The 27,995-nt window shown below is 41.2% G+C and overlaps 2 protein-coding genes across 3 annotated transcripts in view; both read right to left on the bottom strand.

Moving 5' to 3' along the window:
• ISM1 (isthmin 1) overlaps positions 1 to 27,995 on the bottom strand; it is a 325,195-nt gene that overhangs the window by 7,931 nt on the left and 289,269 nt on the right. The window lies entirely within an intron of this gene.
• Positions 605 to 27,537, bottom strand: NDUFAF5 (NADH:ubiquinone oxidoreductase complex assembly factor 5). Its single transcript, XM_063125495.1, has 11 exons — positions 27,286 to 27,537; positions 24,994 to 25,034; positions 23,751 to 23,814; positions 22,056 to 22,103; positions 21,849 to 21,952; positions 20,421 to 20,460; positions 18,604 to 18,801; positions 11,315 to 11,375; positions 3,313 to 3,396; positions 1,444 to 1,526; positions 605 to 1,280 (listed from the first exon to the last, which is right to left on the bottom strand). The coding sequence occupies exons 1-11, from the start codon at positions 27,535 to 27,537 to the stop codon at positions 1,191 to 1,193; spliced, it is 1,065 nt and encodes a 354-aa protein (XP_062981565.1). The 3' UTR covers positions 605 to 1,190.

Genomic DNA, 27,995 nt, shown 5'->3' with positions numbered 1-27,995 from the left:
ACAAGTCTTAAGGACAAACTCACCCCATTCTTTCCCCCTAGATACCAGTGGGTATCTTTTAAAGATCCTAGACTCACAACAAGAAACTGAAATATTTTTAAAAAATATATGGAGCAACTCCTATGATTTTGGTGGCTGTGGAACTGCTGACATGAGCTGCTTCCTATTATTTCTTTGCTTCCAGTTATTTCACATCCATTTTTCCACCTTGCCATGGAAATGGACAGGACCAAAGGTCAGCCATTGCTGCTCCCGTGAAGGACGTAGTATGAACAAGCTGGTATAAATGCAAACAAGATGGCCAACCAGAGCTTGCTGGGCTCACCCAAAGTAACAAGATGGAGCCTTTTCTTTAAAGCAAACTGGTGGACTAGGATGACTTCCCTCTCTGGCCTTAGCTAGACCTAAGGTTTATCCCGGGGTCGTCCCTGCCTGCTCCCGGGATATCCTGTGTGTCATTTACATGAACAGGGATGACCCCGGGATGATCCCGGAATAAACCTTAGGTCTAGCTAAGGCCCCAATCTCCATGTTTTACCCTACATTTAACTCATGGCACGTTATCTAAGTCACCATATAGAAGCCATTACAGGAATTACACAAGTTTGCATAGCTATGAAGTTTAATGACCACCATTATGCTTATAAACAGTTGCCCAAGTTTTATCCCAGAAATCCACCAATTTTTGTCGGAAAACTTGCTGCAATGATTTTAATTAGGGTATGTTATTCTAAAGCATTGCTTACTGGCACTGAAGTCCCTTCCTTTCAAACAATCTGCTGGCCAATGCATTATTTTACTGGAAAACACAGGAACACGATGAGCAATATTCTTTCCACACAGCGATAAATTCCTTCCTTGCAATCCATATTTTTTATTATTAGATATATGGACCTCTCTCGTTATATTATCATATTTGAAAAGGTAAACTCTATACAAAAATACACAATACCACCATTTTATTTGGTTTTAAGTATTAAAAAATAATCACAACTCTATACTATTACCTTTTTTATATATAAGCCACACCAATGAAATGAAAAACATAAATATTTTGATTCCCCCCCGCTCCAGGCACTGAGGTAAGTATGCTGGGGAATATAGTGCCAAGTGCATTTCAACATTAAGGGATCAACTTATGAATATCCACAGTGTTAAGTCCAATACATCTGCCATTGTTGTACCATATGTCAAGTTTTTTTCCTCCCTGGAATGAATTCATTTATTTTTCTCAAATCTCCAAATGATGCTGTGGCAGAACCTCGCTGTGCTGGTCTTGCCTGGGAAAGAAAAAAGACAGATGTTTTAGGTATGACAAGCAACTATTTAAATCAAGTTAAATAAAAGGAGATAAAGGAATTCCTATGAAAAAATATTGATGTGTAAGATATGCAATATGCTTGTTCAGGCATCCCAAGTATCGTGGAGGGGGTTTCTCATTACCTGTGATTCATGAAATTTCCAACCTATCATGTAATAGATTTGAAACGTTGCAGGTACTGTCCCATCATTGTTTCCATACATTTCTATGAAAGAAAAATATTTATTTTACAGAATACCAAAGAACCACAGCAGAAACAAGATTAACCCATTATAAAATCCAGTTAAATCTTGCATGGATGAGAAAGCACCTCTGCTTGCACAAGGCTGCCCCTCCAAATCCCTCTAATTTTACTGTCCTGCAGAAGTCCCTATTTATTTATTTATTGCACTTATATACTGCTCCCATAGCCAGGGCTCTCTGGGCGGTTTACAGAAATTCTAAAATTAAGATAAAAACGAGTATTCAAAATTCAAAATACAAAAATACAAATACAAAATTTAAAATTCTAAAACACAGAACATACACGCGTAAAGCATTAAAGTCCCTAGGCCTCATCTCATGCCATTCCAAAGGGACCAGCGCCGCTTGAGGGGGCAAAAGGGGCTGTATTTGGAGCGGGGGCTGGGGGGAGGGACAGGAGCCTGGAAAGTGCCCTTGCATGCACTGAGTTCCTCTCAATCGTCTCTGGATCCAATGCTAAGTCTTTAGTTTAAACAGAACAACAGAGACCAGATTGTGTTACCCAAGTCTTAATTGCCACTTGCAAAATACTGACAAGCTACGTAGTCACTAGATCGTGGCACCTTTAACATGAAATTAATCCTTTCCAAGGACATGCCTCAATGGCCCCTTGGCAAACATTCAGGGTGTTTACCTAGAGGCAATTTTGCATTGGAAGCTTTCCTGGTCAGTCTCCTGCCCTTTAAATGCTTCAAGGCAGGAAAAAGAACACTCATGCTGGCGTGCTGCATTTCCCTGGCTATGGTGGTTGCATGTACGTTCTCTGCTGGCTCTTATGCCCGAAAAGAAAGCAAAGAACAGCAAGCTTCATGTCATGGTCGTGTTTCCCCTATTGCAGACGCTGTGGGCATCCAATTTTTACTGCAGACATGTCTAGACCTAGGGATGGGAGGGGGAGGATCTTGCGATATGGTGATCGCAAGGTCCTCCCCCTCAGTCTACATGTGGTGCACAACGTCCAAGAAAGACGACGTCGTGTCCTCCATATTTTTTAATAAAAAATGAGCGCATGAGCGCTCAATCGCTAAAAGTAAGGGTTTTTTTTTTTTAAAAAAAGACCCCCCCTACCCCCCTCCGATGGGCACGGGGGTCCTGAAGATCTCCGTGCCCCATGCCCGGTTCCTGGCTCTTCACGAGGAGCCGGGACGGCCACCCACATGTCCCATGGTCTTGGGACGATCTTGAGACTGCGGGAAAAGACAGGATTAAAGCCGTCCCGGTTATCCCGGGGAAAGGGAGGGGTCATCCCTCCCTGTCCCCAGGATCCCCTGTGCAAAATTTGGACACACAGGGTTGATCCCGGAGCAATCCCCGGGTTATTTTATTTATTTATTAATTTATTGTATTACATTTATATACCTCCCCACAGCCGAAGCTCTCTGGGCAGTTTACAACAATTAAAAATGGTAAACATTAAAAGTATACAAAATTTAATGTCATCACCCCGTCTAGACATGCCCTGCATTAAGGCCAGTAGAAAACACATCAACACTGGAATGCTGTGTTCACTGTGGTGGGAAGGAGGAGGAAAGGGAAGAAAATAGCACGTGGTTGGCAACTAGCCCTAAAAAGACTCACCTGCAAGGCCAATGAAATCTAACTATATGGCACAAACATGTTCAGAACCAACTACAGCTCAAAATCCCAGTGTTTAGTGAAATTCTGGCTACTTAACCCGGCACCTTGCTATGGAAGGCACTCAACTGAGCAAGTCAAGATGTGCCAGTTTGAACGACAGCCTCACTTACCCCTGTACACTGCTGCCGCTGCCAACATCGTTGCCCTGTGTAGTATAGGTTTCCTACTCCAAGAGCAGTTGCTTTCTCCCATACCTAAAAATAATTTTCAGGCTTTAAAAGAAGATACAGCAGACGCCATGAGTTCCACATTGTGTGTATTTCAGTTCAATAGTACAGCAATCTGGGACAGGATCGGATTGGCAATATCTGGCAACAATTAAGCAGCTCTTACATGTAGCTCGATTCCATGCATGTTTACTCAGTGGGTAAGTTCATCTGTGTTCAATGAGGCTCGCACCCAGATAAGTATGCACAGGATTGCAGCCTTAGTAAACAAAGTATACGTTGGGATGGTCAACATGTTGAGTACCAAGACCTACTGCAGAACCTGATAAAAACTAGAGTATTCAAGATGTTTGGTAAACCATCTTAGATGAAACTGTCTTCCAAACAGTTGCAGGGGAGACTTTCCAGTAAATGTTCTTCCTTCCTATAACAATGCAAACCTTTACATGTCTACTAAGAAGTAAGCTCCATTGAGTTCAGTGGGACTTACTTCCACGTAAGTATGTATAGAATTTTAGCCCCCCAAAATTTATTTTTGTGTACAATTTAATCGAGAATGATTTAAAACCCTAGTTCTGCCCTTTGACAGCAAACCTACCTGCTGCAGCTGGCAAAGCAATTCCTTGAATTCTTCACATTAAAGCAAGAACAGAAATGGCTCTTCAGCTTGATCCAAAATTAGACAGAAGATTCACAACTGGGCAGAGGTGGAATGTTGCTTACTCAAGATATATACTGCTTGTCACATGTATTAAATTGGTTTTCTATCCTACTTCAAAGGCAAACAGACAATATTTGCTTGCAAATACCCAATGTCAGCCTTTATGGTATTAAAAGAAATCTCCTTTGACAAATCTGTGGAATATATCTACAGGGGTACACAGTTCATTACTACGGGTTAGTCACCTAGAATGTCTCTCTGCAAGGCCCTGACATACAGAAAATATACAAACGAAATATATGTAAGGGAGTATTCTATCCATCTTAGCAGGGCATGAAAAGAATGAGAATGCAAGTATCTAATACGTAATGCATCCATGTATTTATTTTTATTGACAGCATTTATATACCACTCCACATCTAAACAGATTCTAGAGAGGTGAACAATAAAAGATAAAGAGAAATAAAACACCGTGTTAAAGATTATCTCTCTCTATAAAATGCTTAGGTATGTTTCCGAGCTCGGCGTTTTATCTCTCCTTTAGGGGTCAGGAGGGCTGAAAGGTTTTCCATACCCATAGTTTAGCTAGAGAATATTTACTAGAGCTTCAGTGGAGGAGGGCAGCATCTCCGGCTTGGGTGATAAAGGCATCGGAGACAGAACTGCGGAGGAGTTATGAAGGAGGTTTGCAATTAAAAAGCCAGATACGCACTCAACTTCTAGCTGTGGGGAGATAGTCTCTGAAAATAATTGAACAATGGTGCTAACTAGAAAGGACTACAAAACCCTTGGGCTTGTTCCTGTATCTACAGGTGTTCTCTTAAGGAAGCACAAAGTTCAAACAAAAATCATCAACTTCCTTACAGTCAAGGAGAAGGAGGGGGAAAGGGAGGGGGTGGAGGAGTTGGAAGATGCAAAACCACACTCCCCAGTTCCCCCTAATTCCAATTTGGACTGGAGCTTGGATCTTAAAGGGAATCTCCATGACTCCAAAGACTACAAAGAGGATTCCGATCCAGTCAGCCTTGCAGCAGAGCTGACTCTTGCAGAGAGTTTAGCACCTCAAGAGCCGTATCAGTCGCCAGATAAACTCCACCTACCTCTTGACAATTCTACCCAGATAGAGGAATTAATGGAAAGGCAAATTGCTGCGATGGTTCCAGGCAGGAAAGAGGCTCCAATTCAACCCTGCACGATAAATGAGGACGGTATGCCAATCCTAGGAGGTCTTCTTACGTTAACAGAAGACATTGAACATATAAAATCTTATCTGGCTGAATGCAACAAATTATTAACTACTTTGGCGGAAATCTGGTTAAGTTGCAATAAAGTAACAAATGGACTGCCGACTAACAATAAGAGCCCCCCTATAAGGGGCACAAATATGCCAGGGGGGAAAGCGCGTATTAAGGGAGGCAGCAAAAGACGGGCTATAGCCACAAAGAAAACTAAAAATGTAAGAAATCCAAAGCCAGCTCATTTTAAAAAAATGGATTATAAGAAACTTTTTAAAATACTTGACAACAGCTTAAAATTGAATTCCAACCAGAATATGGAGAAATCCCCCATGAAAAGCAAGGTAAATCAAAATAACAACAAACACTATTCAGAGACTGCTATGGGTAACCTAACCCAGACCCCAGTGTCTACATCAATTCAAAAGCAGGATTTTACAAGGAAGAGCCCTATAATGCAGGATCCATGGACTCAAATCCTGATAGAAACCAAAACACCTCAAAAGACAATTGTAAAAGATTGTACCTGGAGACTAGTATTGAATCGAAATAAATTAGTCTTATCAAACTATCCAAAACCAGAGGGGATTTTATCACAAAATGAACGTAAACGTCATTTCTATAAAATTTTGGAACTGGTTCTTCCAGGTTGCTTTTCAATAGAGGACCTAATAAGGGTTGAATACCTATATTTTAATGTCTTTCGTGCTTGTGCAGTAGTCACATTTTGCAATTGGAATTCAGCTAAGATAGTGTATGATTGTAGAGGCCTATTAAGCAAGCGTGGTATATTGGTTTCTAGATTATTTGAGAACTGGGCACCTCCCCTTCCCTTGGGTTCCCACTTGCCCACACATACTAAAAGTGCCCGAATTGAGGAATCATCTAATCATAATAATCTAATTGACTTTGATAGTGCAGGGAACAACCCTTCTATCCATGAATGCTTGAGTGATTTAGAGACACGAGAACTTTTACATCCTGTTGACTATGGACAAAGGCTGACATCACAAAAGAGGGAAGTACCCTTCGATGCTGAAGAGCAGAAGTTACTAGAATCCTTCTCTGCTCTATCTCATGATGCACAAAATGAAATTGTTGATAGACTCAATTTCTTAAAATCACATTTGGAAAAAATGAAGGTGGGGCAAAGAAACCTAAGTGATCACGGGGAGGTCCACCGAACCATAGAGAGTCCGGTAATAGACCAACAAGTGAACAACATGGAAAGTTGGGAGTGTGCTGAGCTGAGAGCTTTGGGCGAAAAGATATGCCCTCCACGACAACAGGTTACTGTAGAGATAAATCCACTCACCTGTAAATGTGATCCTGACTATTCCCCTAAAAATCTTGCTATTGCAAAAACAGCAACTGCCTCCAAATTAACCTGGTTTGAGATGAGAGAGCTGGATGTGGTGGAAATTGGTTCTCCTCAGAAAGCAGCTGCGATAGGAGGACACCTACCTAATGTATATCATCCAATAGTTTCAAATGTGAGTAAATTGAGTCCACTTATGGAGGCCATTGAACCTGCTGAGGATGAAGTTGGCGCAGTAGGATCAATTAGGGAAAAGGAGCAGACCCATGAGAGAAGTAGGGCTATCTCCAAGGGAAAAGCCGATGTACAATCTCCTCATAAAATGGTTCAGAGGACTCTCTTGCCAAACCCTAAAGGTTTGAGCCTGAAAGGGTTGAACTCTGCAGCTCCCATAGTAATGTGTAGCCCTGTGAGTTCCCCTGTTGGAAAGACTCAGTATACCAAATCTATGCCATCAGAATTCACAACTAACATTGCTTTCTTGGAACGTTGCAGGCTGCAAGAGCAAGACTGCTGATCCATCTTTACAGGATTTTATTAGCCGTCACGATATCCTACTGCTACAGGAGACTTGGATAAGGGAGGAACTGGAACTGAATGGCTTTGCAACCTACTCTTTAAAAGCAGAGCCAAGTACTAGGGGAGGGCGTTCTAAGGGAGGCCTTGGGATTTTGGTTTCAACTAAACTCAGAGCCACCTTCACTAGTTCAGATTGTTTACCTGGTATTGCAATTTCTCTAGTGATTGAATTTCACGCTTTCTCCTTGTTATTAATAAATGTTTATCTACCCCCTTTGAGTAAAAAACATCTAAATAAAGATAGGTGGCTCAGACTGCAAGAGTTCATTGAAAGAAAGACATCTGAGCATCCAGGAGCATCTGTGATACTGGCAGGAGATTTTAATGCCAGAATTGGTCCAAATGATGAAGCTCTCTACCGCCATTATGGTGAACACCCTCCTGAAACAGAGGTGGCACATCTACTACCTGAAAGGCAGTCTAAAGACAGTGGTTGCAATTACTCCGGATTGTGCCTCCTACATATGATAAATTATTTAGATTTAGTGTTGTTAAATGGGGGCACAGACGGAGACAGAAAAGGTGAATACACATTTTTATCAGGCTCTGGAGCATCAACAATTGATTATTTTATTGTATCGTATAATCTGTTAAATTTGGTGATTAGTTGCAGGGTGGGTACACGTACAGAGAGTGACCACCTTCCTTTAATGGTACTCCTGAACCTTAGGGATCAGGAAATCCATGCAGATCATGGACCTTGGATCTTCCCTGAGCCTGAAATCAGAGCCTCACGTGTAAGATGGTCTGGCAGGTTAGATAACGACCTACGGCTATTGTTACACTCAGAAAATTGTCTTAGATTGCGAGACACTTTGCTAACTGCGGGGTTCTTGCAAACTGTCTTAGAGTCGTATCAAGAGATTATTTTACTCTTTCAAAATTGTTTGACTCAGAAAAAACCCACATATGTCCCTCCCTGTAGATCCAAACCTTGGTTTGACCAAGATTGTGTGGATATGAAGAAATCCTTAATAGATAAATACAGGAGGTACAGGGAATTGGATTTGCCGACTCTACCCTCTGAATGGTTGTCTTTAAAAAAGAGATATAAAAACTTGATTAAGGAGAAAAAGAATCAGGCGCGGAGAGTGGATTGGCAGAATCTAATTGTCGCTTCAAGGGCTCGGGACACAGCCACCTTTTGGAGAATTGTCTCCTCTGGTTGGCAGAGTAAACCAGGTAGAATGGACTTTCATATTCCTGTTAAGACCTGGGAACTATATTTTAGTGAACTGTATGCAGAAAGACAAACTGGAATCTCACTGTCGCAAACTGAACTGGCGAATGTCCCCGATTGGCCTCCCGTTTCTATTTCTGAAATTAAAAGCCTTATTTCTAAACTTAAACAAGGTAAAGCACCCGGGAGTGATAATATCCTTCCTGAGATGCTTAAGGCCAATGTGGAGTGGTGGGCCCCTGTTCTAGCAGTCTTATTTACTTGTATCAATAGGACAGCATGTATACCAGAGGACTGGGGCCTTGCTACAATTGTTCCGATATATAAAAAAGGGAAAAGAGGGGACCCTGCTAATTATAGGCCAATTAGTCTGCTGAGCATTGTGAGTAAGTTGTATGCTAGCCACCTCCTTGAGAAACTTTTAAGCTGGATGGAGGAGGAAAATCTTCTGGAAGATGAGCAGGCAGGCTTCAGACCTGGGCGTTCCACAGCGGATCAAGGACTTGTACTACAACATCTGGCTGAGAAATACTCCTCTGCTTCCGGAGGGGCACTTTACACAGCCTTCATCGACTTTAAGTCTGCTTTTGATTCAATCCCGAGAGACAGGTTGTGGCAAAGGCTTGAGGATACCAACATTGATAGGCGATTGCTGTTTCTTATTCGTAGCCTCTATGATAAAACGTGGGTGCAGGTGAGATGCAACCGTGTAGGCCATCTGACCAGAGCGATTCCAACTCACATTGGTGTTAGACAGGGCTGTGTTCTTGCCCTCACCTTGTTTAACATTTATATCAACTCTTTGGTCAAGGGGCTCTCTGAGATAAACTCTCACCCTCCCAAGTTGGCACATAGATCGTTGTCCATTTTACTATATGCAGATGACGTGGTACTTCTTTCTTTGACATGCATTGGCTTGAGGCGGTTATTAAGAGCTTTAGGCATCTATTGTAAAACCGAAAAGTTGGTAATTAATTACACTAAATCTAAAGTCTTGGTTTTTACCAGAAAGCGGATTAAACATCATTGGCAGATAAATGGGCATTTAATTGAACAGGTTAAAACCTATAAATATTTGGGAGTCATCTTTCAATCGTCTGGCTCATGGAAGAGTCAAATCTCTAATGCCATTGCAAATGCACAGAGGAGTGCCAAATCACTAATTTCTTTTTTTTATGCCAAAGGAGGACAGTACATACCATCAGCCTTACAAGTGTTTTCCGCCAAGGTATTAACACAATTGCTTTGCGGTGCACAATTTTGCACTTACAGCAATTTTACTGCTATGGAATCCACCCAAACAAAATTTCTGAGAAATATTCTTTGTCTTCCAAGCTGTGTGCCCAACATACTTCTACGTCTAGAGACAGGTCAAATCTCGGTTGAATCCCGTGCCTGGAGGTATAAGTTAAACTTCTGGCTTAAAATGGCATTCTCTCCTCAAGGCTTGGCCCCTTTGACTCTGACTGATGCATTCCAGTCTAAATGGAAAAAGGCTGTGAACGAAAAATTGTGCATTTTGGGTTTCTCGCGAAATGCCATTTTGACATTAGGCCTTTCAAAAGCCAAGGAGGATATATATCAGTGTATTAGTGATATTGAGTTACAAGATCATATAAGAGCAGCAACCCCATATCCTGAATTTAGAGATCGGGGGCAGGCTCTCCTTCCTGCAACATATTTAACTTCTTTAACTATTCCAAAATACAGGAAAGCCTTCACGCAGGCTAAATTTAATGTGCTTTCCTCTGCAGTTTTGGAGGGTAAATTTAATAATATTCCATATTCTAAGCGCCTATGCCCCTGTAAAGCTGACATGATAGAAACTGTGGATCATGTATTGTTGTACTGCTCCTTTTATTGCGACTTTCGGCATACTTTTATCACTCCTATTTTACAAGGAATACCTGGGAGATCTGATGTGTTCTATACAGACTATCTTTTGGCTGATCAGAACTCTCAAATAACCTCCAAGGTGGCTAAATTTTGTGCTGCGGCAATTGCTTGTCGGCATGGGATTTTATCATCTGATTGTGACAATGTTTTAATCTATTAAAATATGTGGGACATATTTTAACTAATTAATTGTTACCATATATTGTTTTATTCATAGTCTGATTTTATTCTGTTGGTTTGGGAATATTATATGTGCTTATATTGTTGTGTTGTTTTGCTGGTCTTGTGACCGTAAATAAAATTCATTCATTCAGGTATGTTTCCGTAAAGGCTTCAGCTGATACAGGTTGCTAAGCAACAGTAACGTGTAACGTCAGCTGCCCTTACACGTTAAGCCCCTCGCCCGACTCCTCCGGGCTTTCCAAGGTAATTCTACCCCCCTTTCTGCCTCTTTGCTCCCCCCCCCAAAGGGGTCAGCGCCACGATCCAGAGCATGAGCGAAGCACGACTGGGGCCCTTGGTGGCCAGGTGGTCGGCCACTCCCCTACTGTAAGCCCAGGCCCTGGCCTAATGTCATGCGAGCTGGGCGGGCAGCCCAAGGCTGACAGGAACCCCGAGGAGAGAGGGACACCTGCTCCTGCTCCCCCTCCCCCCCGACCTCCCTGCCCACCAGGTCTGCCAGACAGCACTGTATCGGCAGCCTCCAAGCAGCTCGTGCCCCTGCGACGATATTTAATTAATAAACTTTAAGATACGCTACAATAGCGTATGTTATGCCGGATACAGCTAGTTATTTTAAAAACAGAGTACCAATAAAAACTGTGGCTGGTCAATCAAGGAAGGCTTACTAGAATAAAGCTGTTTTTAGGAGGGGCCGAAAAGAACACAGTGTTGACATCTGCCTGACCTCCAGAGCCATAAATGTATATTATTTCTATACTACGAACTTATACTTTTCATTAATCCCTCCAATCCAGAGATAATTCATTTATCTGGCATTTTGTAATAACTGGATGTTAATTTGACACTTATTCCTCAAAACATACTCACTCTACTAGTTTGCTAAGTGAACTTACCTTGCAGATCATCCATAATTTCAAACATCCCAGGATAGTTAACTTGGATTTCATCAGTATCCTAAAGATAATAAGATTTAGGTTGTTTAACATATCTAAAACACTGCATTTAAAGGTCTAGTAGTGGAGCACGAGTAATACATCAACTAGGCTAAACTCAGCTGTTGCCTTTTGCTTAAACTCCACCCCACACATCATTGTTGCTGCTGTTGTGTCATAGAACATTCAAAGAGTGCATTTGCTTGGGGGAAGCGTTCATCAATACAGTGTTGACAGTGCAGAATGAGAGAAGAGGACTCTGGATAGGAGAAAAAGCAGTACACCAAGTCAACAAGAAGAAGGCTTTGCACTGCTTACAGGAAGAGAAATGGGTAAGTAGGGTGGCTGATGACTAGAAACCTATTTTGGAAGAGGGCCGAGAGGCAGAGTATCTGAAGGAAGAGAAAACAGAGCAGGCCGAACAGTCGTATCAGAAGAAACTAACTGGAGTAGGTAGCAGCGGATGGGAAAGAAAGGCCAAGAAGAAGGAAAGGATTCCTGTGGGAAAACACACACATTAAACCATAGTTTATGAAGCCATGGATGAGTGCTCTTCCCTCGGTCCTCTCCCATGTCCATCACATGCTGGTGTAGGTGCGGAGATCCTGGCTTGCATTCAGTCCAAATGCAGCCATTGTGGAAAGATATAGAACGACATTTGGAGGGGGGCGGAGCCTGACAGCCATGAAGCAGTAAGAGATTTTAAATCCTCCTGAACGGGAGGCTTCAAAGCGTCATTAACTCTTTAAATTGGCAAGGTATCTGAGAGATGATTATTCTAAATGCTTGGTGAGATCTCTCTGCCAGCGAAAAGCTTTGAGCTGTGCCACAACGAGCTTGATGAAGCTATAAATAACTCAGTTTCGGTTTTGAATGCAGCTCGGTTGAATGCAGCTTTCGGAGTGCAGAGATCTAACTAAACTTTTTATCAGCATTTGGAGGATATATAACAGACGCTTATGTTGCTGAGCTAAAGGAAGAGTTGAAGTGATGATTTATTGAAAGGACTGACTTCCACTCGGTAATTAACGCGTCGTGCCAAAACGTAAAGAGAAAGTAAATAATAAAAGATAACCCACCTGGAGTAGAGACGTAAATAGAGTGATTTATGCCACCCAAGAAGGATTTAACGGTGAGGCCGAAGTGGCAAAGATTGCATGCTTCAAATAACACAGTTTCTCATCTTCAGAAATTAGCCGAACAACAAGATAATTTACAAGAGCAGAAAAAAGAAACGAAAGACACTAAAATGGCCGACAAAGTTGGCCCAGAGCCAGAATCACAGCCAATTTCTATGGAGCAGATGAAGGCCCTTTTAAAAGGAGTCAAGGATGCGATTTTTATCAAAATTGAAGAGGAAGTGGGGAAAACAAATAAACGTGTGGATGAACTGGCGGCAGAGATGGCTAAGAGAGATAAGCAAATGAGCTCTTTTAAGTCAGAGGTAGATCAGATGGGAAAGGAAGTTAAGCAAGTCAATAAGATCCAAGAGGAACAAGAGGTGAAATTTAATGAGCATGACAAAAGGCTCATATCCTTAGAAGATAACTCCAGAAGGTCAACACTGCGTTTTCGCAATCTGGTGGGAAAAAAAGGGGAGGACCTCAGAAAGACCCTCCCAAGCTGGCTTAAAGAATTGGCTCCAACCCTGGAAATAAGAGAAGAAGAAGTGGAGCGCGTCCATAGGGTGGGAGCCTACAAAGGGGGCTCAACTCCTAGAGATGTCTTGTTGAAATTTTCAAACTACTACAAAAAAGAGCAGTTGATGAGGGAGCTGAGAGCGTTGGGAGAGTTGAAGTTCCAAGGAGTTCCAGTGCAGGTTTTTAATGATTTGTGTCAACAAACTTTGGAATGGAGGCACAGTGTTAAACCCTTAACAGCGGAATTGAAGAAGAGGGAGATACCCTATGCTTGGGGGTATCCAGTTTTTCTGCGTTTTTCATATAAGGAGAAAAATTACAAAGTTTTTTCTCTTCAGCAAGGCATGGAGCTTCTTGAAAATCTAGTCATGGGTCCACGAGAAGATGTTGGCGAGGAGGATGTGGAAGAAAGAGGCGCAGTGGGAAGTGGGGTGTAAACGGGATAATATTTTAATGACAAGAAGTATAATTATATTAGATGCCTTACTGTTTCTGGGTTCCTGGCTCACTTCCCCCCCCAAGGGTTAATTGTTATGGCCGGAGTGCTAGACTCCCGGGGAAGCAATGGGGGGAAAAGAAATGGGAGGGAGGGTGGGGGGAGGGAGTTGGGTAGTGGGGTGGGAGGGAAGGGTATGAATGGGGTTTTATGTTGTTATGTATATAAGTTAGATTTGCAACACACAAGGGATCGAAAAGAAGACCAAAGAACTGAGTATGGATAAGAGGATAAGAATCTCAACGATTAATGTTAAGGGTCTGGGGGCAGTCATGAAAAGGAGGAGAATTGAACAATTGTTAAATAGAGATGGTTCTGATATCATTTTTCTGCAAGAAACACATCAATGTAGAGAGGACACAAATACAATTCGCTTGAAATGGTCAGCTTATTATGAAAAGTCGTTGGGGACATCAAAAAAAATGGGGTGGCTATTTTAATCTCAAAAAGAAGTGGATTTACGTTGGAGAATATTAAAAAGGATGGAAATGGGAATTATCTCTTTATCAAAGGTCAAATTGAAGGGAAAATGTACACTTTGATTAATGTTTATGCACCAAATAATAAACAAAGAGAATTTTATGAAGAGGTACTCAGAGAGATAGAAGAATTTAAGGAGGGGTATGTTATCTTGGGAGGAGATTTTAATATGGTTATGGATAATAGAGTAGATAGGTCAAACCCCACTAAGTTAGAAAAGAGAAATGATGTTACTATTTTAAATAAATTTATTAAAGAAAAAGATTTTGTTGATTGTTGGAGAGTTTGCAGAGGAGCGGATCCGGGATTTACTTTTTACTCTCCAGTTCACCATACATATTCTAGGATAGATCATATTTTTGTCTCCAGAGAGTTTGTAACTAAGTTATGTAGAATGGAATTGGGGTTAATTAGAGTAACTGATCATGCATTGGTAAGTTTAGACTTTACAGTTAGTAAGGATTACAAAGAAGCGTTAAGGTGGAGATTGAATACCAAGATATTTAAATATAGTAAAGTGATTGAAAAAATGCAAGAGGAATTGTCAGAAACCTGGGAAATAAATGAAAAAGGAGGTACTAGGACAGCAGTGGTTTGGGACACCATGAAGGCTGTAATTAGGGGGATTTGTGTCAGGGAAACGTGCAACCTAAAAAGACAACAGGATGCATTGCAGGTAACTTTAGAGAAAGAGATAATAAAGCTGGAAAAAGAATATTGGCAAACAAAAAATAAACATAAGTTAATAGAATTACAGGCAAAGAAAAAGGAGTTAGAAAATATAAATTTAGCAGAAGTTCAGAGGAATTTAATTTATATGAAAAGGGAGTATTTTCAAAATAGTAATAAGAACTCGAAAATGCTGGCTAAGCTCACACAAAAGGAAAAAGCTAAAAATGGGATAGGATCAGTAAAAAATAAGCAAGGTGAATACTGTCACAAGATGAAGGATAAAATAAAAAAATTTCAGGAATTTTTTGAAGAGTTATATAAGGAAAAAGATACCCAAAAGATGAGGATGGATATGTATGTGGATAAATTTTTGAAGAAGGGATTAGAACAAGAGCATAAAGAAATAATGGATAAAATATATTACAAAGTGAAATAGAGGAGGTTATAGACCAGTTGAAGGTAGGGAAATCACCTGGGGCTGATGGGCTAGGACCAGAGCTTTATAAAAAATTTAAATCATTAATAGTGCCAAAGTTACTGAAGTTATATAATGCTATAATGGAAGGGGAGAAGATTCCAGAATCATGGGAGCACTCTATAATAATTTTAATTCCGAAGCCGGATAAGGATCTGGCTCTCCCAGATTCATATAGACCGATTTCGTTAATAAATCAAGATGCAATTTTTTTTTCAACTATTTTGGCTAAAAGATTAAATAAATTTATAGCTAAGACCAATGTGGTTTTATAGCAGGTAGAAAGATGCACACTTTAGTAGGTAGAGTTCTGAATGCAATTCAGGGGATAAGAAAGTCAAAGATTAAAGCGGGCATTTTAGCATTAGATATTTTTAAGGCTTTTGATTGTGTGAGTTGGCAAGCGTTAAAGATGGTTCTAAATAAAATGGGATTTGGAAACAAATTTAAATCAATAATAGAGCAGTTATACTCCCAAAATACAGCCGTAGTGGTAGTAAATGATGGAGTTACGGATAAGATACGACTAGCCAGAGGTACAAGACAAGGCTGCCCACTCTCGCCGGTCCTGTTTGTATTGGTTATGGAGTTATTGGCAAACGTAATAAGAGAAGATGGGGAGATAGAGGGGATAGGTAGCAGAAAAAAAATTAAACTGAATATGTTTGCAGATGATACTTTGATAACTATTAAAGATTCGATTGACAAGATGGAAAGAATTAAACAGCAGTTGAAAGAATTTGAAGAAGTTACGGGTTTAAGAATAAATTGGGCAAAATCGGAATTGATGTTATTTAACTACACTAAAAAGGAAGAAAAGGAGTGGGAAGGGAATGTCACAGATTTGAAAAGTAAAGAAAAAATTAAATATTTGGGAATTAGGATTACTAAAAATTTAGAAGATTTAGAAAACGAGAATTTAAAAGGTTTAAAAAAAGAGATATTAGAAAAATTAAAAAAATATAAGAGACTGAACCTTTCTTGGTTTGGAGGAATAGCTTTAATAAAGATGTAGATTTTACCTAAGATTAATTTTGTTTTTAGGATGCTACCAATAAGAATTTCAGATTTAGAGTTAAAAAGTTGGCAGAATATTACTTACTTTCTTTATTGCGATCTATAGATCCATAAAAAGAAAACAAACATAATTATTGTAATGCAGAGAAGAAATCAAGGATTAATCAAAGTAAATGGTATTTAAGCCAAAGAAAGGGGGGTTTGGGACTCCCAAATATTAATCTTTACTATGTAGCAAATAGGTTAAGACACATTGTTGAAGCAATTTTAGGTGTAGGTGATTTAGACTGGATGGAGGAAAAACGCACAAGTAATATAGAATTAAAGTTGCATAATGTATTTTTTAAGGAAAGAGGGAAAAGAAAATGGGTTGATGATTTAGGTAATCAATTTCTGAAGTTCCATTGGGAACTTTGGAACAAATATAAAAAGGAGTTGCTCTCAAGCAGCTCCAATTTAACACCGGTGATAATGTTAAAGAATTTTCCTGAAGATTTAAAAAATAGATTAAGTAAAGTTTTAATAGAGAAAAATAAAATGAAATTAAGAGAATGGTTAAGAGGGATGAATACAAGAGAGAAGATGGAAGAGGTTTTGAAAGATAAAATTAACGTGGTTAAATTATGGGCAATTGGAACAATGGACTAAAAATTGGGTAAGAGAAAATGGAGAGAGCGGAGAGAGGACGAAGTTTGAGCAATTGATTGAGAAAATAGAAACCGATAAGGGACAAAATATAGGGACAAAAGGCTTAATGAGTCAATTATATGATATATTACTTGAGAAAGGAGTGTCGGATAGGGTAGGAAAATTGGTTTGGGAGACAGATTTAAAGATACAGATAGGACAGCAGAGTTGGGAAGGACTATGTCAGTAAGAATAAAGGAGAATTATTATATAATCTTATGGAGGTGGTATCTAACTCTGGTTAGATTAAACAAGATTAACAATCAGCATTCAGCAGATTGTTGGAGGGGTTGTGGTGAAAAAGGAACATATGTGGTGGGATTGTAAATTTGTGCAAAAGTTGTGGAAGATGGTGTTTACTGAGATTGAGCAGATTGTTGGACTGAAAATAGAGGACACACCAAGGATTGCACTACTCTCACTGCAAGAAGATCTTAAATGTACTAAAGAAACCAAGGATCTGATAACGAATTTGTTGACGGCTGCAAGGTTAATCGTAGCTAGGAACTGGAAGACACAAGGAGATTATTGTATTGAAGAATGGTATAAAGTGTGGGATATTGCTATTAACGATAAATTGACATGTAATATTAAAATGAAAAAAGGTTTAGCAAAAAAGAATGATTTTGAGGGAATATGGAGAAGCTTCTTAGTATTTGTGTTTTCTAAGGGAAGCGGGAAACCACCAACAGAAGAAACTATGAGTTTTTGGAAACAGGAATGAGATCCCAAGGTGGGGGGTGCACTTTTATGTTAAGCATGAATATGTTTAATAGATTAGTTTGAATATATGATATAAATGCTATTTTATGTTTATGTATTATTTTTTTTTAATTTGTTAAAAGAACGACATTTGGAGGCTGGGTGACTGTGAGCTAGGGAACTTCACTTCAGTAAACTGAACCGAACTAGCCAATTTTTTTTACTGCAAATCTAACACTTACTTTACAGAAACATCTCTGTTCAGCTCTACTAAGCCAAACATTTTACAATGGTTTCAGAATCACAGCCAAACATTTGCCTTGAAATATGCTCCATACTACAGTGAGATTCGTATTTTGTTTTACTCCAAAGCACATGGCACCAGATACTTCAGGTGCGAGAGACAAATGTAACAATTCAATGCAATCATACTCTGTTTTAATTTCATGTATTTTAAATATTTATTATGTGTTTTCATGTTTTATTGGTCTGTTGACTGTAATAAAAGGAATTGAATTGAGACAAATGTATTAATACCGTGATTTTTGGCACAAAGGTTCATCATTCTACCTTTCCTAGTAGTAATAAAACAGTTGCCACAGGTGCATATTATAAGGAATCTACTGATTTAATCTGCACTCTTATGCTCATCATAGATTCTTTTAAACCGGGGGTGGGCAACGTGTGGTCCTCCAGATGTTTTGGCCTATAGCTCCCATCAGTTCTAGCCAGCATAGGCAATGGTGAGGGATCATGGGAGTTGTAGGCCAAAACAAGTGGAAGGCATGTTGTCCATGCCTATTTGCCTAACAAGAAAAACAAATGGATACCTGAATTAATTTGTTGCTGCTCATCCTTTTTAATTTTTCTGTATCTATACTACCAATTCAACATCACCCCATTTAGGGGAAAGAATCCTTTTCTTCTTCTATATAGATCATGAACTACCACTATTTGCTTCCATGAACACTCCACCTTACAGCAAAACTCACTGCCACTTTGAGCTTGCAGATTTCTTTGTACCAAAACAAAAGGCTGAGTATTCATTAGCACCTTTTCCTCTCTTGTAACTCATAATTACCACAGTTAGTGTGTTGAAGCCAGCTCTTCCCAGTAGATGTCCTAAATCATTGACAGCGGTAAAAGGCGATACATGTGGAGAAAATCCACCTTCTCTTTCCAGTTCTGCCAGCTGCAAAGAACAGCGAAGCTCATAGAGCGTATCTCCCCCAAACATGGAACCAATAAATACTCCATCGGGTTTAAGGACTCGATGTATCTAAAAGAAGTTATCATAATTACATCGTGCATGAACAAAGCCTTTTTTGTAGTAGTGATGTATAAACTTTGATTCTGGGACCGCCATGGGGCACCTCTGGCCTGCGAGGCTCCTCAATGACACCTGCTAGGCTGTTCCCCATGGAAATGCCCCTTTCCCAAATCATGTCCCTACACGAGGGCTTTGCCTGCTGCTCGCCACTCCTAGTTGGGAATGGCAGGCAGCAAACAAAGATTGAACCAGGCTCAGTGTCTTGATGAGACACTCCTTAAGACACTGGTCTTGCTCAGAGGCAGCTTCACCAGCTGCTCGCAATCCCCCATCAGGGCAGGTGAAGCCCACTGTGTGTGCATGTGAGTATTTGTGTGAATGAACAGCAAGAGAAGCGCACCAAGGACCAGATATCAGCTGAGGACCTCCACACAACTGGCATGCAGCCCCCACGTGCTTCTGTGAAACCAATTTATTTATTTATTTATTTTATTTATTCCACTTATATACCGCCCCCATAGCCAGAACTCTCTGGGCAGTTTACAGAAATTCTAAAATTGAAATAAAAACAAGTATACAAAATTTAAAATTCTAAAACACAGAACATACACACATAAAGCATTAAAAACTGTTAAAAAAATAAACATGTGCGTGATGACGATGTGCTGCCATATGCCTGGGCAAAGAGGAAAGTCTTAACCTGGCGCCGGAAAGATAGCAGTGTTGGCGCCAGGCGAGCCTCGTCAGAGAGATTATTTGGGGGCCACCACCGAAAAGGCCCTGTCCCTCGTTGCCACACTCCGAGCCTCTCTCAGAGTAGGCACCCGGAGGAGGACCTTAGATGTTGAATGTAGTGACCGGGTATATTCATGTCGGGAGAGGCGTTCCGTCAGCTATTGTGTTCCCAAGCCGTGTAAGGCTTTATAGGTCAAAACCAGCACCTTGAATTAGGCTCAGAAACATACAGGCAGCCAGTGCAAGTGGACCAGAGCAGGTGTTATATGGTCGAACCTTCTGGTTCCCAAAATCAATCTGGCCGCTGCATTTTGCACGAGCTGCAGCTTCCGAAACGTCTTCAAAGGCAGCCCTATGTAGAGTGCATTGCAGTAATCTAACTTCGGCCAAAAGAGATTCCCCACCCCTGTGCTAAGTCAAAGCCAGTCCCGCTGATTCAAATCCAGTGCATTACATCATCCTTAAAATCACACCCAACCATACTGTATGTAAGATGTACGCAACTTAAGTAACATCTAATCACATCTATATCTCATGATTCTCCCAAGGAGCTCAGTGAGGTTAGGCTTGCTTAAAGTCAGTCACACTGGCAAGTTTGCCATGTTTGACCCCAAACATGCTCAGAAACCTATAAAAATAATAACTGATAGCACCAGGAAGACTTTCCAACTGGAAATGATAAAGGAATGTCCACCATAGAGCAGCTGCAAACTACATTTGGCAGTAAGATGTCTACTGCACACTGAACAAAATGCTACTCTCTCCAGCACTTTGCCCATAGACTCTACACACACAACCAAATTTCTTAACCGTTGTTCTATAGAAAATACTAAACAGCAGTAAAAGATGGGCCATATCAGCATTTTTATACAGACAGTCATTCTTGTACTTACCTCATGCAATGCTTTGGGAAGATCATTTACCCAATGCAAGCTAAAAAAACATTGACGTGGAAAATAAGTTAATAAAAAGCATAAAACTTTCTCAGCATTCCACATTTTAGGCAGGTGGCTCAGGCTGGCATATTCGCACAGAAGCAAATGTGTCAAACACAAACATGAAACAATAAAGAGGGCTAAGAATTTGACTGGTTTTGGACAACACACCATGTTGATGTTTGCGGGTGTCAGGTTGCACATCTGACCCCCGCTAGGGGTTGTCATGTTGTGCAAATCTGGTGAGCAACCCTTGCATAACTCTAAAAGAGAAAATGGGGTCTGTTAAAAACCTACACATAACCCACGCTCGCCAACTCCGAATGACAACCCCCAAGCAGTGGCTGCCTTTTCAAAATGGCGGCCTCACCCACTGTCGTGGGCTCTGGTGTGACGCAAACAGCCTCAATGTGAGCCACACTTACACTGCAGTCCTATGCATGTTTGCTCAGAGGTGGGTTCCATTAAGAGTTTGCACAATCATAGTGGCTGAAACAAGTTACTATTGCTTGTTGCAGCCACTGCACGTGCCATCTGGATTCCCTTAATTACCCACATCTGAACCCGGGCATCATGGCTTATTTGGGGTGGGCAGCAATCCCCAAATAACCCTACAGCAGCCCACTGATTATTTGAGGGTTACCGCCCACCTCAAATGAGCCATGCCGCCCAGGTTTGGATGATATGGTAAGCCGTACTGATATGGGTAATTAGGGAAACACAGCCAGCACATGCAGCAGCTGTAACAAGCCATGATGGTTCAAGGAGGCTTTCTCTCTGGTGAGCGTACATAGGATTACACACTTAGAATCTAATTTTTCAGCTCAGCCACTCCAAATATCAAACAAAACTGGTTGGTTTTTTTAAAAAACACTTTGGGAATGCTGCCATATTAAACTGCTGTTCAGTTCTTGTTTTTGCAGCAAAGATAATTCAGATTCACATATGTTGTTGTTTGCCAGGGCCTGCAGCAAATCTGATATGTAAAGTAGGGCTAGAAAAATGAGAATACATTTAAAAAAAAACAGCCAGGAAACCTTTACAGTAATTCTGAAGTACAACAGTGCAATCTTAAATGTGTCTGCTCTGAAATAACCCCACTGAGTTCCAGGGGACTTACTCCTAGCTAGGTGTGTTCAGGATTAGCAGCATTCAATATAGTGCATCCAGAAGGGAAATTTAGTTCCCCCCCTCCCCCCATGCATTCTGCACAAGCAAAGGCCTTTTGGAATCCTAGCCACAAATTACATATCTATATAATTTGTGTTAGTGACATGTAAGAAATATGCTGACACACAACACTGAGATCCAAGGCTCAGTTTTAGAATGTTGGATTCCACTTAAAGGAAACCACTCTTTTCACTATAAATGATTTGTAGACTTTACCTCAATCCGCTGACAATAAGATCAAATGTGTTTTCTCCGAAAGGAAGGAATTCTTCATCAGCAACAATACTGACTCTGGGTATTTCCGATTCTATTGTGTTTTTCTACATCAGGTTAGAATAGAAATAGTTTAGGACTGCAATTAAGGATACTTTACTTTAAATATCATGGATTAAATTGCTGGCAAGTGCCACAACAGCTACTTACCAAAGCGTTTTCAGCAACATCTGCTTGAAAAAGCCTTTCAACCACATCCTAAAAGAAAAATGGATCATAATTGGTCTCCAAATAATTATGACCCATTTCATAATTAGTTGGAGGGATTAGCCCCACTGAACCCAGTCACTGAGTTCACTGACTGAGTCCCAGGTAAATGGGTATGGGTGGGAGAGCAGTATATGATTTGAGTGGGGAAAGAAAAATAGGAAGGATATATCACTGGTGGTCCATACTGGCAAAGGATTGCTGCTATTAAAATTGTACAATGTGTTCCCTAAATATAATTCTTTAATTTCTTATACCAGGTATAAGTTTATTAAAAGAACATTTTTGAAACAGTAAAAAAAAGTTTTAATTGATCAACTGGGCTACAGACAATACAACTGTTTAGGACCAAAGCTACTTTCAAGAATATTTAATGAAACATCAAATCTTCTCCCTGAAATTGCAGGTAACTTTAACCAGATTTAAGCTCCAACCCTCTACCCATTTATCTGGGAATCAGCCCCACTGAAGTCAATAACTGGGTTCAGATGATCAGCAGAGCAAACGAAGCCACTGAGGTTTCTTTTCCCCAACCTGTGCTCATGTGCTGCTCATGAGCCTGCCATTTCCCTAATGACCACAGCGCAGGTTTGCCCTGTCATCCAAATCTGGCAAAGTGTGCAGCAGGGATGCCTTCCAAACCACCCTACAACTAACCATGGTTTGTGGGGGTGGTTTGGAAGCCACCACCACTGCACACCTCACTAAGTGTGGATGACACAGCAATCCCCACTGGTGTGAGGGTAATTAGGGAAATGGTGGTTGGTTGAGCAGTACACAGGGCGCAGGGGGAAAAAGCTACCCTGACTTTTACCTGTTGATCGTCCGAACCTGGCCAATGCCAGTTATTTCTAAGAGGATATGCACAGTATAGCACAATTAATGATTTATTTAATTTTGTTTTTGCCAAAATTCCTAATCCAATCCAGTAGTATTAGATTGCAATCCTATCCACCCTTAATTGGGTTTAAATCCCATCACACCAAATGGGATTTACTTTGGCGTGATCAATCATATAACTGGGCTATTAATATGGCTTTATCTGGCACAATGCTCAGACTATTAGAGAAATATGGCATTGTCACAAGCACTTTTAGCATCTTAAGTTTATTTCTACTATGCAGCACAGGTTAATCTACTACTTAGTTCGGTCTGTGCAACCCAAATTTGCAGGCTTAACTCTCTCATCTCACACTATTGCCCCGCTCGTCCTCTTCGCTCCTCTGATGCCATGTTTCTCGCCTGCCCAAGGATCTCTACTTCCCTTGCTCGGCTTCGTCCATTTTCCTCTGCTGCCCCTTACGCCTGGAACGCTCTTCCAGAACATCTGAGATCCACAAGTTCAATCGCAGCTTTCAAAGCTCAGCTAAAAACTTTTCTTTTTCCTAAAGCTTTTAAAACTTGATGTTGTTTGGACTTTACACTGTTAGTTTTACCCTACCCTGTGCCTGTTTACCCTACCCAGTGCCTGTTTACATTCTCTTCCCCTCCTTATTGCTTTACTATGATTTTATTAGATTGTAAGCCTATGCGGCAGGGTCTTGCAATTTACTGTTTTACTCTGTACAGCACCATGTACATTGATGGTGCTATATAAATAAATAAATAATAATAATAATAATAATAGAGACACCCAACCTTGTTTAAGTGCTGAGCTATGTAGCTTCGTCCACAGCCAAGGTCCAAGGCAAGGGGGAAAGTCCTTTAAGAACAATAAACAGGATTAATTTACAAAGCTGCAACTCAGTGAGCTCTTTAATATACAATACTTTGGTGAAATTCTTGCTTTTCCAATTACACACAGGCTGCAATCTTATGTCTACTGACTTGGCAGGGTCCCACTGAGCTCAGCGGAAGATACATCAGAGTGAACATTAGACTTAATCTGATAATGCATATTTAACATCGCAAACTGCATGAGTCGTCTTCGAGAAGTACGTACCGCTATGGTGACCCTCTACTTCACATGATTTACAGTATAATCCTATGAATGTTTAGTCAGAAGTAAGTCCCACTGAGTTCAGTGAGGCTTAATCCCTAGTAAGTGTTGAGAATTTCAGCTTTAGCCAGGAGAGCATCCCCAGTATTTGCCTTAATAGCAAATGCAGACCCTTTCGCAATTACATTTTTCAGTTCTAGTAGTGTACAAAATGCAGGAATTTTCTCTAGTTGACCTGCTTAGTGCACAACACCAATTCATGGGCTATTTAAACAATGGGCTGTTGGGGTGTGTAGAAGTGAGCATACTGACTCACACCCACTGTGTTAAAACGCTGGGTTGTTTGTTTCTCAACCTCCCAGTGCACTGGGTTTGGATGTCATGCTGAACTACCCAGGAACGCCACTACGTTCCTGGATCGTTTGAGAAATCGTGATGCAAAGCAGAAGCAGTGAATGGGCAGGAGGCAGTGGACTCGCTCCAGCATGGCCCCAATAACCCATGGTTTAAACAAGCCATGCATTGGTGTTATGTGTAATCTGAGCCTTATATTCAAGTGTTTTAACTCAATTACACAAAAATAGCTGAAGAAGCTATTCTGTCATCATTTTTGGAAGGTGAAACAGGCAAAAACTTGTAGAACTTCCAGAAACGAATTGCCCCACTTGCAATTAGTTGATCTTTTATACCAACACAAATGGACAAATAATGGCATACTAAGGAAAAATAAATTACAATCTTTATCATGGGAAAAATTAGTGTCCCAGTCCCACTTCTTCCACTGATTACAATCAACATCCCCCCTCCAGAATTAGTAAGGAGCTTTAAAACAACAACCAACAACAACAACGTACCCACATCCCTTTTCTTTAAACTTTGTATTATACCCAACTGGGCAAATTAAAAAACTGGACACACAAATTTGATATGCCAATATCTTACCAGGCTATGTCAAACACACGGTCAGCTATCTTACTTCCAACCTGTAATACAGAAAAAGTCAAAATCATCTACAATTACTATTGGCTAACCAATCATTTTTGCCACAGTTGACTCAAAAGGCATGATGGAAGGGTAGTTCACTTCAGATCTAACACCAAACCATTGTTCATGGCAAACACTCCTGCAAGCTCATGTGCTCCCTCTCTCCTCTCCTCTTGCAAGTGGGGTCCCTCTCCCGTTTTCTTTCTTTTTTCTTGTCTTTTCCTTTTATTTATTTATTTAGAATATTTACATACCACTCCCCATTGAAAAATTTCGGAGCGGTGTACAAGATAAATTGAAAAATAAAAACAGAATAAAACAGTTAAAACAAAATTCAAAAGAAGCAAAAACAGAGATTCAAAGCTGCGTATTAAGGAAAGGCTTCTTGGAATAAAGATGTTTTCAGGAGGCGCCGAAAGGAGTACAAGCTTGGCGCCTGCCTGACCTCCACAGGCAGGGAATTCCACAGGAGGGGCGCCACCACGCTGAAGGCTCTTCCCCTGGTGGATGTAATTTAATCTTTTAATGGATTTACCCAATTTTCACTACTTGGGACTATGAGTGACCTGAGGGAGAACTGCATTGCAAAATCTGCATTTTTTAAAAACTTGGCAGTGCAGTTTGTGCTAATGTCAACACTAGGAGAACGTGTTCACAAACTAGGGGAAGCTGCATGGTCCATTACAGGGCTGCCTTTTGTCGCCGTTTGTGCTAAATTTCAGCATGTCAGTGATTTCATCTCTTTTTGGATTTGGCATTCTGCTTTAGTGAAGAGTCTCTTAAATTGTGTGAGCCGCTGAGGAATTTTATTACATTCAGTGGTATTTATTTACTTATTACATTTATATACCGCCCTGTAGCTGAAGCTCTCGGGGCAGTTTACATAAGTTAAAAACAGTGAGCATTAAAATATACCAGTGTCACAAATAAATTAATCATGCAAAGGTGGTTTGTTTAGCTTCATGTCCTCAGCTTGCTGCTGTGCAAAGGAGAGTCTTTCTTGGGACTGTTGGAATGGCCCCAAAAGTATTTGATCATAAGGAGGGGAGCTGGAGGAAACTGAGTAAGGCAGTCTCCCCCAACCTGGCGTCCTCCAGGTGTGTTGGACTACAACTCCCAGCATCCTCAGTTGTAGCCCAACTGGAGATGTGAAATTTCCAGAAATTTTGAAGCCATGGAAAAAAAACCGTTTCCCCCGTTTTTTTCAGGGGGGAAACGGAAATTTTTCTGGAAAATTGAAATAATGCAATATTAGCACTTTTTACAGATTGAAAGTCACTTTGTTACTTTAGGAACATAAAATGTAATTATGTCCAAGTTGGTTTGGCATAAAATTATTACATTTGGTATATTAAAAGTAGCGTATTCAAACAATTATTACAAATTTAATTTACTTTTTTTACTTTTTTTTTTTTTTTTTTGGTAACAAATGAAGCTACAAGCTCCTGAACTGTAAGGAACCTCTTTGGTTCTGCCAATTTATGAGGAGCAGGCAAAAAACAATTTTAAAAAACAACTGAAGAAACCACCAACATTAGTAACAAAGAAAATTCTTTATGTCTCCGCTAGTCCTCCAGTGTCAAGACATAAAGCCCCCATTCCCATAAAAAGAACTGAGAAAAATGGGGGGGGGGGACTCAATGAATATGCATGAAATTTAATCAGACTAATTTTCTGACCTATAGCTATCAGTATTAGTTTCGGTCTCTGCTTCCATGGAAGTGCTGCCCCCTAGAGGCAGAAATGCATCTCCCTCTTGCATTTCAGAGTTGTAGTCTCAGTTTGCAACCTAGGTCTTGCTTGTCCTTGGTGCACAGACATTGTAAAACTGATACTGAACATAGTTTTTAGAAAACATTTGGAGAAGTAAATATCTGAACACCTTGTCTTAAACATTTTATTCATCATGCTAAAATAAAACATCCCGTAATCCGTTTTTTCTTCATTTCCCCCCCCCCAATTTTTCAGAAAAAACCCAAAAAAGGCTTCGGAAAAAAACCGGTTACCCCCCCCCCCCGAATTTTTTTTTAGTTTTCCCCCCGGGCCTTCACATCTCTAAGCCCAACACATCTGGAGGGCGACAGGATGGGGGAAGGCCGGAGCACCCCCCTCCCTGCCACTTATTGGATTACTCAGGGCTTCCATGTGGCAATGAGCGCTGACATCGCCTCCGAGGGCACCGAGTCAGTCACCCGGCGGCCGGGTGGGACAGGTGGGAGAGGCGCCGGCTCTCTCTCGCTCCTGGTCTACCTCTTCCCGCAGGTATTCGCAGCGCTCCGGCTCCGGTTGCGCAGCCGCCCAATTCTTCTGCTTCCTCTTCAGCTGCCGGTCGAAAGGGCTGAGGGCTCCGGGCCCCGACACGGAACGAGACCCCGCAGCCCGGAGCGCCGAAAGGAAGAGGCGGCAGCGGCGGAACCAGGGCCCACAGCGGGCGCCCCTCGCCGCCGCGGCCGGCTGCAAGCGGAGAAGGCGAGCGGCCCTCAGGAGCGCCCGCGCGCCCATCGCCCTCCCTTTCCCTTGCAAGAAGGCAGCGAGGACAACGCCTGCCCCAGCCGCCGGGATAGGCCGGAGCGCAACGCCCGCCCATTTCCTGTTTGATTCGGAGTCGCGCCTGTGCAGCTTCCTCCCGCTCGTGGAGGCTGGTGGCTCTGGTTTCAGTGGGGCGGTAGAAGCACTCTGGGGCCCTTTCTACACCTCAGGGTTATCCCAGGCAAATGGGGGGGATCGTCCTTGCCTGCTCCCGGGATGCTCTGTGTGGCATTTGGATGCACAGGGACGATCCCGGGATATAGGGCTGGTGTAGACATGCCCGGGGTTTCAGTCAGAGGCAGCCAGGACTCTAAAGAAGCCATCCCGTTTGGGGTAGGGTTCAGCCTCTTGGAAAACCCTTTTAGGGTTCTGGCTGATTTTGAGCAAAGGCCAGAATGCATGGACAGCCCCACCTAAATCGGAGCCACCAA

Source organism: Elgaria multicarinata, chromosome 4 (genome assembly GCF_023053635.1).
Source record: "Elgaria multicarinata webbii isolate HBS135686 ecotype San Diego chromosome 4, rElgMul1.1.pri, whole genome shotgun sequence".
NCBI lineage: Eukaryota > Metazoa > Chordata > Lepidosauria > Squamata > Anguidae > Elgaria > Elgaria multicarinata.
The sequence above is the reverse complement of the archived record's forward strand: the minus strand, read 5'-3'. Positions and strand labels throughout refer to the sequence as shown.